Genomic DNA, 12,715 nt, shown 5'->3' with positions numbered 1-12,715 from the left:
GAAATGGATCATTGTACCTGACATTTGCAAGCAAGGTCAATATTTCCCTATCTCTTTTCAATTTCTGAAGCCGGAGAGGGTGACAATTCAAACCGCTCCTGGGCACAATTAAACATTGTGAATAGTTTTCTCTCACTTCCACCTTGACTGGCAAGTAAACCTCATTTAGCAACCATAACTGGCAACCAGGACCCAATGGCCTAGAGGTGGAGCTCTTGCCTCACAATCAGGAGGTTGTGAGTTTGATCCTAGGTAGAGGCAGATGAAGGGTCTCCTCCTTGGGTTTGGACTCAATGACCTGCAAGGTCTCTTCCAACTCTGTTAATCTGTTAAACTCAGTCATTAAACAAAGTGGTGGCTAAGTAACACTGCCATTGTGCTTAGGATCTTACTTCAACTAACTTTTGCTTTATATTTATGACCCACGAAGGTTGTCCGTTCAAGGATTGGTTGTGAAATTAACTTTTTCATGATCATTGTAATTGTGAGTGGTCACTAAACGAGGCGGTTGCTAAACAAGGACTCTCTGAATGTAATTTTCTTTGCCTTCCTCGTTGTCTCTCTCAATGGCATGCCATACAGAATCAGCCATCTGCTTTGACGATGCTGGATTTGCTAAATATTGCCAGGGACATTGCTTGTGGTTGCAAATATCTTGAGGAGAACCATTTCATTCACCGGTAAGTAAAGTTCTTCCACATAATGATTGAGACATGCTTTTTCTATGTTGGGTTCTTCTTTTTTTTTAATCGATGGTCCTACATAAGGTTACATTCCTCATGTTATGTCACTTGGAACAAAAAAATCCGTGTTTGTCCCAAAGGTGCTTTTTCAAGAGGCAACTGGACTTTCTTTGTTTTTGCTTGAAGACTTTTCATCCAGGAAGCTTCTTCAGTTCTGACTGACAAAGCACCTTTGGGACAGCCATGACCTGGATGACTAAGAATCTCCATAGACAACTTGCGCTTCCAATTTCTTATGATAGAACTATGGAAACTTGTGATTAGAGCATTGGCTGATTGTGCTGATATTGTGTGGTTTCACTGAGGAGTTCCTTTGTTAGTAATCGTCCAATGCCTTCCTACACTTCATCTGTTGCTTTTTTTACACAAACACAATAAGATGGAAAAGCTGTATAATGTGTACTAATATTAGAGTGGGTACTTTTGGAGACATCCAGGGTGTTATCTGGCAGATCTGTTTCAAAACAGATAAAAACTCATTCCATGGATATTGGAAAGAATCATGACTTTCTAAGGTTCGCAGAATTCTGCTTTGAGATTTTCTGAGATTAACAGCAGCTACCTGCAGCAGCTTTACTTGGTACTATTTCAAGTATGTAATCACAGTGTGGTCTATATTTTTTTATTTGCTGTCCAAGAGCAATATTTTAAATATATAATATTACAACATATCCAATATAAAGCAATGATTTATACAGTAAATTATATACATATATACATATAGGTCTTTGGTTATTCGGGTCTTCTCCCACATAAAATTGGAAGTGTCTTGGCGACGTTTCGACGAAGTCTCATTCGTCATCTTCAGGCTGGTGTTCTCGGCTTCGTGCTTCCAGGAGCAAATACATATATACATACATACATATATAGAAGAGGCAATAGACATCACGATCTCCGGAACATTTACAAATTTAAAATATTTTATTTGATGATTTTTAAAATAAAATTTTTTAAACTTTTAAACGTTCCGGAGATCGTGATGTCTATCGCCTCTTCTATAACTATACCTGGAACTCGCATCTTTAGGACAATACATATACATATATATACATATATACATATATACATATATACATATATACATATATACATATATACATATATATACATATATATACATATATATACATATATATACATATATATACATATATATATATATATATATATATATTCAATTTATATGCCGTCCTTCTCCAGAGACTCAGGGCGGCTTACAATGCGTTAAGCAATAGCCTTCATACTTTTGTATATACCTGCTTAGTAGGGCTTTTGGGCCCCCCTAAGCGGTGTTATATATATACATATTTCACCATTTCAACCATTTCATACCAAATTTATATTTGCTGATAAAGAAATAAAGGGAGACTAGTATAGATCTATTTCAAGCTATTTAGCTCTCATCAGTTAGCCATACCCTTTCTCGAGTTCGAATCCAAGTAAGGGTATGGCTAGCTGTTGAAAGCTAAATAGCTTGAAATAGATCTATACTAGTCTCCATGTATTTCTTTATCAGCAAATATAAATTTGGTATCTATCTATCTATCTATCTATCTATCTATCTATCTATCATCTATCTCCGCTAGATACTATCTTCAATATTCCAGTTTCCACTAGATGGCAGTGTTGCATCAGAAGATTAAAATGGCATCTCTTCCTTCCACCTTGCCTGTTTCCCAAAAAGCTAAGCAGGATTGGATGTAGTGCAAGGCAAACCACTTGCATTATTACTGCTGAGAAAACATGTGACAACTGAGGGAAATTACTAGCTATCAGCAATGTGCAAAGTGTGAGCCACATCTCAATAGTGCAGCTATAAAGGGGCTGTCTATAAATATGATAAAGATGCTAATACTGAATTGACTATACTCCTGTATTTGGAGATGATAGCTTTCTGCAATGTGGGGCCTTATAGAAGATGTTAGCCTCCCAAAACTTACAATTAGCAAAGCTTGTTTAGAAACATTGTTAGACTGCACTTTGTGTCCTTTTTCAGTGTCATGTTTCAGCAAGTTCTGACCAGTTCTGGAGAACCAGTAGCAGAAATTTTGAGTAGTTCGGAGAACCAGTAGTAAAAATTCTGACTGGCCCCACCCCCATCTATTCTCTGCCTCCCAAGACGCATCTGATCAGGAGGAAATGGGGATTTTGCAGTAACCTTCCCCTGGATTGGGGAGGGAATGGAGATTTTACAATATCCTTTCCCTGCCACACCCACCAAGCTATGCCCACCAAGGACCCGGGTACCTTCGAGACCGTCTTCTGCCACCAATAGCCTCCCACCGACCAGTCCGCTCCCACAGAGAGGGTCTCCTCAGGGTGCCATCGGCCAAGTTATGTCGGCTGGCGACACCCAGGGGGAAGGCCTTCTCTGTGGGAGCCCCAGCCCTGTGGAATGAACTGCCCCCGGAAATACGTAAGATCTCCGACCTCCGCGTGTTTCGCTGCGCACTGAAGACCCTGTTGTTCCGCCAGGCCGGGCTATCAACATAATAGTTTTAAATTGGGGTATTTTAAATTTCTGGGGTTTTAATTGAGCCAAATTATTTAATCATTTTAAATTTTAATTGCTGTTTTGTCTTGTGTTTTTAAATAGGCTGTACACCGCCCTGAGTCCTTCGGGAGAAGGGTGGTATAGAAATAAAATTATTATTATTATTATTATTATTATTATTATTATTATTATTATTATTATTATTATTATTATTATTAAATGGTAGGGAACCAAAATTTGTCCATGTACTTAAAGCAGTGACTAAATTAACGAGGGACTAAAAGTGTGCATAAGCAATTGCATCAGTTGTTTAAAGAGGGGCATGTGCTTCCTCTTGAAAGCTAAAAGGCGTCTTCAAAACTGTGGGTTCCACAACCCTCCAAAACCTTCAGAAACATTTTGCACATTTCTGGTATCTAGTAATTTTCCTCAGATGTCACATTAAAAAATGCTTTTCTTGGGTCAAGCTCAACAGCATGTACCAATAAAGGAGAATATTTGTAGCCCAGCGTTGAAATGAGGGGTCCTTGGTATTCTCTGAGTTTGGTTGTTTTCTGGAAGACATTTAATTACCAAACTAGATAACATCATCAGTGCTGTTGATGTTACCTAGTAAAACAACCAAGCTCAGAGAATAGCAAGGACCCTTCAGCAGTATGTAGTTTTCTCAGCAACAGTGTGGAGGTGGTTTGCCTTGTACTAACTAAGTTCAATCCTGTTTAGATTTTTTTTGGCATCAGGAAGATTGGATAGGTGCTGAGGCTGGACTCATTGCAAACTATGTTTCTGTGGTGGATTTTGTACCCTATGAAACATGCTATTCAGGGGAAACAGTGTTTGACTGTTTGAATGTAATAAAGTGTTAGAACAACAGAGCTGTTCTTGCAAAAGTGAGAAGTATCTAATACTTAATTGTTTTAATATTACTAACTTCCACTTTGTACACTCGTGACTTTTTTAAAAAGGGATATAGCTGCAAGGAATTGCCTTTTGACCTGTTCTGGTTCTGGGCGAGTAGCCAAAATCGGTGACTTCGGAATGGCCCGAGATATCTACAGGTAAGGAGAAGGGAAGTGGGATGGCTAAAAGTTTATTTCAATGTGAAGAAAATGTATCCACGTCTAACAATATTAAATTGAGAGAGCAATCCACAGCACTTTTCCTTGATTATGCAGCAGTAGAGACATTATCTAGGAGCAATCCATGGAATAAGAAGGAAGATGGAATGATGGGCATTTTATTTATTGATGCTAGTGAATGTTTCATTTTAGGAACAGATGTTCAGACTTACTTACAGAGCCACGGTGGCACAGTGGTTAGAGTGCAGTACTGCAGGCTACTTCTGCTGACTGCCAGTTCAAATCTCACCAAGCTCAAGGTTGACTCAGCCTTCCATCCTTCCGAGGTGGGTAAAATGAGGACCCAGATTGTTGGGGGCAATATGCTGACTCTGTAAACCGCTTAGAGAGGGCTGTAAAGCACTGTAAAGCAGTATAGCAGTCTAAGTGCTAATGCTATTGCTACTTGTGTGAAATGCAGTCTTGCAGTCTTGCGGCGAAAATGCAGGGAAGAAGGAAAGAGTGGATCTTTTTGCTGCCTTACAAAGCATCTTCTTTTTCTACTTGGTCAGGGCAAGCTATTATCGCAAAGGTGGGCGAGCCATGCTTCCGGTCAAGTGGATGCCTCCAGAAGCTTTCCTGGAAGGCATCTTCACTTCCAAGACAGACACCTGGTAAATACTTCGCTTTAATCTTAGCCTGTGGAATTGGCTTCATAACTTATTTAATATAGCTTATATGCCGCCCTTTCTCCATAGGACTTCTCTAACTGCTGAGAAATCCATTCAAAGCATTCAGGAGACTTATTCACAGCTACCTGCAGATAGGATTACACGCTAAATCACTTTTTTCAAGATAAACAGAAGTGGCAGGGACTGATGTGGCGGAAGCAATATTTTGCTAGCTCTCTGTCCATAACTAATAGGAGGATGGTTGGGAAGCAATGGAAGAGACTGGGATAAACAGCTTTGATGGTGCTAAGCCAGGGGTCAGTAATCTGCAGCTCTAGAGCTGCATGTGGCTCTTTCATCCCTCTGCTGTGGCTCCCTGTCACTCAAAATATGCGTCACAACCTCCAATGTGCGGCACCCGCCAGCATGCAATTTTTGAATGAGCTTTTCAACCCCCGGAAGGCCAACCATGGATTAAATCCAAGGAAAAAAAGTTTCAGAAGAAAACAGAGCATTTAATTCAACTACATATGCTAGTTTGTGGCCGCTTAAGAAATAGTCAGGCACGGGGAGCGTTTTGTGGCTCCCAGTGTTTTCTTTTCTGTGGGAAATGGGTCCAAATGACTCTTTGAGTGTTTAAGGTTGCAAACCCCTTTGCTAACCCAAAGGATAATGCTCTGAATTCATTCGTGTTAGGTCCTTCGGAGTGCTGCTTTGGGAGATTTTCTCCTTGGGCTACATGCCTTATCCATGTAAAACCAACCAGGAAGTATTAGAGTTTGTTACCAGTGGAGGAAGAATGGACCCTCCCAAGAACTGCCCTGGACCTGTGTGAGTATGACTGCTTTATTGAATAAAAAGGGGGACATTCAGAAAACAATCGAGATTGTTTTTAATATGGCTGACCACTCTTTAAAGTTTAGGTTTATCAAAACTGCACCAATTTAGATAAAATGTTTTGCTTACTACCTACCCACATTGGAGATTATGCAATACACACACACACACACACACACACACGGAGGCGGGAGGGGGGGAAAGAGAGAGAGAGAGAGAGAGAAATCAGTGTTATATTTTCCTTAGAAGTATTAGGCTCTTCTAAATGAGCAAGGAGAAAAAAAGGAAGACTGCCTGGTTTCCTATGGCAGCTGGCTGAAAAACCTCTGGCACTACTTTTTGTAGTGTAAAATTATGAACATGGCCCCCTTTTTACCATCTGAACATTTCCTTATGGTATGAGTGCATGTGAATCATCTCAGAGATCTCCTGAGGGTATGACCAACGTTGCTTCACCCTTACTTAAAGTCCCTGCTGGTGGTGAAACCTCATCTTCTCTAATAAAGGCGTTATTCTTTTTTCCAATTTCTTCTCCAAGCTATCGGATCATGACACAATGCTGGCAGCACAGTCCCGAATACAGACCAAATTTCTCTACAATCCTGGAAAGGATCAAGTACTGCACACAAGTAAGTGGTCTTCTTATGCAAAATAGCTGATTTATTCCTGCTTTACTCTTTATGCACCGCTTCATTTTTCAGGACCCTCACTCACTCGTGATCATATTGTGGTCTTTTATTCTGTAAGCCGCCTTGAGTCGCCATGGGCGAATAGGCGGGAAAAATAATAAATAAATAAATAAATAAATAAATAAATAAATAAATAAATAAATAAATAAATAAATAAATAAATCAGTCAGTCAGTCAGTCAGTCAGTCAGTCAGTCAGTCAGTCAGTCAGTCAGTCAGTCAATAAGACCCTGATTATTGGCCAGTCTAATTTGTGATTGTCTTCTGAACTCTTATTTGTCTTTTTCCTCCCTCCCACCCTACCATCCACAAACCCACAATTCCTTGCATTCTGGAGAGGTTTTCTGAAGAATTTGATATATTTTTTTTTATATTCAGAGGCACAACTGATTATAATCAGAAATTAATGATGGGTCTTCACTTCTGGGAAATATTAAGAAAAGGAAGAGCCGTGCACACATACATATAATGTCTACCGCTTCAATTAATCACCATCTCTCTTCCAGAGCATGTGTGTGGAGATTCTCAGTAATCCAAATTATGGTTCTTCCAAAGATGCTTTTTCAAAAGGCAACTGGACTTTCTTTTTTCCTTGAAGACATTTCGCTTCTCATCCAAGATGCTTCTTCAATTCACCATTCAACATAGTCAGTTCACCATTCAATCAGAACTGATGAAAAAGCAAGAAAGCCCAGTTACCTTTGGAAAAAGCAGTCTTGGGACTTCTAAAGCACCTTTTCTAAGTTAAGTAAGACCATGCATCTATGGATTTTGTTTAGTTTGGTCTTGTGCAACTCTGTGAGAGAGTTGTCCGCTAAGTGCTTTAACAAAAGAATAGCACAAGAAATCCAACATCTTGGTTTGTCTTTTAGGACCCTGACGTGATCCATACTGAATTGCCCATTGAATGCAGCCCCACACCAGAGGATGAAGGAAGCACTGTGCTACATCCAAATAGCAACACAGGAATAATTCCTTTGCTTGGGAATCAGTGCCCTCAGATAAGCCACCAAGCAATTGAAGAACATGATTCTGGGAACAAATATGGACAATGTCCCCAAGAGCTATTAGTGGAGAACCTTAGTAATTGGAAAGCAAGAGGACCAAACTTACCACGTTTCAGCCATTCCAGCAGTGGGGCTTGGGCTCAACCAGTCTTAAACCAGAAACTGGATTCCACAAGTCAGCCAGCACATAAGTTGAAGAACAAAACCAAAAACCTTTGGAACCCAACATATGGATCCTGGGTCATGGAGAATAATTGCCAATCCAGTCCCAGCTCTAAACTCAACACAATGCAAGAGCGAGAAGATTCAGGATTTGATGGGAATTATAGTCCCACCCCTAGTTCTCGGGCCTCGCCTTCATCTCCAAGTCAGAACCATTCTCCTCACATTGACATTGGTGGGATTGAACTGGTGAAGCTGCAGAATTTCCCTTGCGGCAATGTGAATTATGCTTATGATGACCTCTGCTATGAAATAGGTCACCCTTCACCTTTGGCTGTAGAGCCAGCCACAGTCATGAGGAGTGGAAGTCTGCACAGGGATAGCAAGCTTGTTTTCAAGACAGAGAAAACCTCAAGGGAGAGAGATTCTGGTCTCTCCTTGTCTGATGATCTGAATGTTACTCCTATATAACAGGGGATGCTGAAGAATCATATCTTCAACTTTGGGTACGGCTGCAAGAGCAATTAAAAAGTCCTCCATCCCTATTCTTAAATTGGGTGGATTAATATCACTCTCTGGCTTCCTTTCCTATGAATGCCCAATGAAGCAGTTCAAAATGTAACATTGGTTCCAATCTATTAAATTCGTGGTTACAGAAAGAAATGATGTCCTTGTTAAAATGGTTCAGGGTTTAGTTGGAAGTGGTCATACCCAATCACCTCTAATAAAAATTATCTATATCATAAAACAGAACATGTAAGAAACGGCAAAACCAATCATTACCGGTTTAAACCAGTGATCTGTAAATTATTGTACTTTCCAACTTATTTATCATAATACTGTATGGGAAATTAAATATACTTAGTTTACTTAAGGCACTATTGCCCAAAGTGAACGGTAACAAAGAAACTAGATTAAGAAAGGACAGAAATTATCTGTTTTCTGCAGAAAAAGCACAGAAAACAAATAAAAGGTTTGTAAAGGAGCAAACAGAACCGAGGCCTTCTTTTTCATTACTGAAAATGGTTTTGCCTCACAAAATCCAACTTAGGTCTCTGGAGTCAGAATTATTCCTCATTAGTTATAGCTCAGTGGGCTAAATGCTTTTAATGGACCTCACAAGGCACCCCTAATGTACAAGCAGTCTGTGTTCAATAGTAGCAACTCATGCTTCAGTAGAGGTCTTTTTTGTACAAATACACTTAATAATAATGTAAACTCTTTGAAGGTGAACCATAGTTAAGTTAGTTACTTAAAACAGTATCAACAAAAAAGCATTTTAATTTTCAGGACAATCTTGCCTTATTAAGTAACATTTGGTCTCAAATTTTATCCTCTAATAGCTGTTGGTGTTATTAAGGAATACAATTCCAGACCAAGTGCCAGCTACATTCTTGAAAATTAAGGAGTTATGAGTTCACTATTAGCAAGTTCAGAACAAGGTTGAAGGACAGAAAAGGATATTTAGAAGCAGCATGAATTTATTAGGCAATATAACTCTTTAAATCATAAATCTTTATAGAAAATTCCATTTTAGCCCAAGTCATTTCATGGATGCATTTCTGTTTTACACAAGGTAACTTTGAGTGTGTTTCACTGCAGGGAATCAATACAGAGTTTAGAGCTGTCAATGGATTCAGAGGACTGTGTACAGTATCTTCATGTACCTGATGTATAAACTGGATAGATGCTCAAGAGATATGTTCAAGGCTATATAGGCTACTCTTTTTTAGAATCAGTCTTGCTGTATCTATTTTATCTTACAGTTCTCCGGCTGAAAGTTAAAGTCTTCAGAAGATGTTCAGTATTGTTCTGTTGTTATCAGTTCTTGATCTTAGCTAAGCTTTTCTCTTGGTTTAGTGATCATCTAGATAAGAGATTTCCTGACATTTCGATGGCAACAGACCACCTTGTCTGTGAAGATGCCCGCCACAAGTCCAAGTGAAACGTCAGGAAGTTTATTATCAAAACCACAGTTACTAAACCTTGAAACCCAACACTGCTCAACAGATACTGGCTGTAAAAGCTTACACCAGTATATTCTTGTCTTAGAGTTTGGTGTAATGTGCAAATAGTAGGTATACATTATGTTTGTATGTCATTTTAATCACAATATAATTACCTGCCTTATTGGTAGTAATGGACTTCTTTCCATGAACTCCCAGAGATTTTTAATCCCCAAAACATCAGAATCATGAAGTAAGGCCTAAGTAATTCATTGGTTCGGTGTAGCAAGAGCAGAAAGTTTTCTTGAAAACCAGTGTTAAAATTTTATTTAGCAAAATTAATGATTAAGGAACATTTCCCAAAGATCTTTAATACCATTTTAGAAAAATAAAGTCCTTATTGTTAGTGCACAGTGCTTTTATTTTGTATCTCTATTAATCTATATGGCTATAGATCCCAAGATCCTGGTTGCACTTCTTACCTTCTCATGACTTGTTATGGCTTGCAGTGCTATCTTAATAGTTTACTTTGATCCAGGCATAATTTGATCTACCATCCTGTTCTGACATTCCTTTTCCGCAGTAGCCTAGAGAAGAATTGCTTATTATTTCATCCTTTTCACTTCTGTACCAAGGATCTGGGTTTACCTTTAAGGATGGGAATGCTGTTTGCCATCTTACTCTTTATGGTCATGCTTCTATGCAATTTTAAATCATATTAAGATATACACAACAGAGATATAAAGGCAGCTTAATGCAGCTCTTTCGTCTTTATTATTCAGAACTATTTTCCATGGACGCTAATGGATAAAATACTCCCCTAAAATTGTAATTTCTCAGCAGATGCAGTGTCAATTCCAGATTCAAGTCTGTTGAGGCCTCTGTATAATTGAAGGGTACAATCTGGGACCGGAAGTTTAGTCTTCCGAGCTTTCGGACTCATGCTGGAGCCCATCATCAGAGAACTTCTCTTTCATCAGAATGCGTCACATGTTGTGGTGAGAAAGAAGTTCCCTGAGGATTCCAGCACAAGTCCAAAAGCTCAGAAGACTAAACCTCTGGTCCCAGTGACTGACCCAGATTGGATCCTGCAACATTATCCTGGGACGTGTATATTTGCCTACATTATAATTATTTGTAATTATTTCATCTCCCTCCAGCCTCTAAAGAGTTCTTTGGAAGAAAAATTATGGTAGCAATATATGTAAGATCAGAGGATTATAAATGGAAAAAGAGAAGTTGACTCTTCATAAAATTCCATGCTAAGGCAAGACTATTGTGCAATAAAAGCCTTATCTGGAATACCCTCCAGTCATGTTTAGAACAGAGCAACTACATTACTTATGGCATTAAGCTTACATTAATTTAAATGAGGTTCCTCTGGAATAAACCAAATTGCTATTTGGAAATAGCAATACCAATCCCCCTACAATGCTTGGAACAGCACTATATGCTTTCATTGCTTTTTTCGGATACAATAAAAGTAACTGTAAAAAGATAAATCCTTTCAGCTACCGTACTTCACTAGAATATACCTATATTTCAGGGTGTATCTTGGCATTATGTTAACTGAAGAATGGGAATGCTCAGTCACAAATGTTTATTACTTGTTTTAAGGGGAAAAAATGCCACTCTATTATTCACTCCACGTAATTTCCCATCACTTCAAAAAGAAAAAAATAGCATTATTGAAATCATCTTATTAGCCCTGCCTATTTTCAATCAAGATATGTGAATGAGAACTCAGTTCATCTGTTCATCATAGCAGTTTACATTTTGGAAAATGTGGGTGATGCTGTCAGCCCTAGGAGCAATTAAACCAGAGCAGGAAGTCAGCTCCACTGGCAGATTAAAACTACTTTTATTGAAATTGGCTATAAAACCAGAAACTTGCCATTGTTCTGTACCAGAAGTGGTATTCAGCAGGTTCTGACCAGTTCAGGAGAACCGGTAGCGGAGAACCGGTAAATACCATCTCTGACTGGCCCCCCCCACCCATCTATTCTCTGCCTCCCGAGTCCCAGCTGATTGGGGGGGAGGGAATGGGGATTTTGCAGTAACTTTCCCATGGAGTGGGGAGGGAACGGAGATTTTACAGTATCCTTCCCCTGCCACGCCCACCAGGCCACGCCCACAGAACCAGTAGTAAAAAAATTTGAATCCCACCACTGTTCTGTATCTCCTCCTCCTTATAGTTCAGTTAATTAGGAAGGCACATGCCTGAGTTGCTTCTGAATGTCATCCCATCATGGACTTGAAAAATACTTCAATCCCTTTTGTCTAGACCAGTCCTTAAACTTTGTTCTCTCATGACACCTTCCCACTTTTAAAAATTATGGGGAACACCTAAAGAGTTTTTGTTTGAGTGGGTTATATTTAAAAATTAGAGTTGATACATTCACTGTTGCTACTCCTCACAATCATTTGAGAGGGGATTTTAATATTGTACCATATTATTTTTCAACATAAAATGGCATATGATTTTGACCTTGTGAACGTATTGGGGACCTCCAGAGGACCTCACCTTAACAGGCATTGGCCTAGGCAATGTATCTTGCATATCTCCATCAGAGATATCTTTGTTTCTCCCTATGGATTGACCTAGCATTTCAGGATATCATTTTTAACTATGTCAGAAGGGTGGGAGGGAATTTTTTGTTCCAGGCTCAGACTGTTGGGGAGATACACTGATATCTCAGATTTGCTGTTACCCTCCCACCTCATTCCAAGAAAGGGAAATCTGAATCTCAGGCCAAAAGTAGAGCAATAGTAAAGCATATGCAGTTTGTTACACTCTTCTTAACACCCCCTCCTCCATTCTTATTGGGGAAAGGAGGTTTGACCAACTAATATGCTGGACTCAATACATGTTTTTCCCTTGTAAGGATAAGGAGTGTTGTTTTCAAGAAAAAAAAGAGGAAACAAAACAGATAATCTCTCCTGCTTCTGATAAAGAGTTATAGAACTCCAGGAGTATCACTTCCTTTTACAGTTTTTTTTCCCACCACTTATATATTCTTCCCTTTAAAAAAAATCTTGTACAATAGTATCCACTAATAATTAATAAAATCTTTCCTTCTCTACTATGGGTCTGAGGAAAATATTGTGA

At 39.1% G+C, this 12,715-nt stretch overlaps 1 protein-coding gene across 4 annotated transcripts in view; it reads left to right on the top strand.

Annotated features, from left to right (window-relative positions):
- The window catches only part of LTK (leukocyte receptor tyrosine kinase), a 113,183-nt gene extending 103,166 nt beyond the window's left edge, over window positions 1–10,017 (top strand). For all 4 annotated transcript variants that reach the window (XM_034417804.2, XM_034417806.2, XM_087875964.1 and 1 more), the window contains 6 exons: window positions 583–680; window positions 4,203–4,295; window positions 4,868–4,969; window positions 5,663–5,797; window positions 6,342–6,432; window positions 7,364–10,017. In XM_034417804.2, the coding sequence (XP_034273695.2) occupies window positions 583–680; window positions 4,203–4,295; window positions 4,868–4,969; window positions 5,663–5,797; window positions 6,342–6,432; window positions 7,364–8,131 (1,287 nt within the window). In that variant the 3' untranslated portion in view covers window positions 8,132–10,017. The remainder of the gene's footprint in view (window positions 1–582; window positions 681–4,202; window positions 4,296–4,867; window positions 4,970–5,662; window positions 5,798–6,341; window positions 6,433–7,363) is intronic.
- The last annotated feature ends 2,698 nt before the right edge of the window (window positions 10,018–12,715 follow it).

This window comes from Pantherophis guttatus, chromosome 1 (genome assembly GCF_059756535.1).
Source record: "Pantherophis guttatus breed Tessera chromosome 1, ASM5975653v1, whole genome shotgun sequence".
Lineage (NCBI taxonomy): Eukaryota > Metazoa > Chordata > Lepidosauria > Squamata > Colubridae > Pantherophis > Pantherophis guttatus.
Note: the sequence above shows the minus strand (reverse complement) of the source record. Positions and strands in the feature narration are given on the sequence as shown.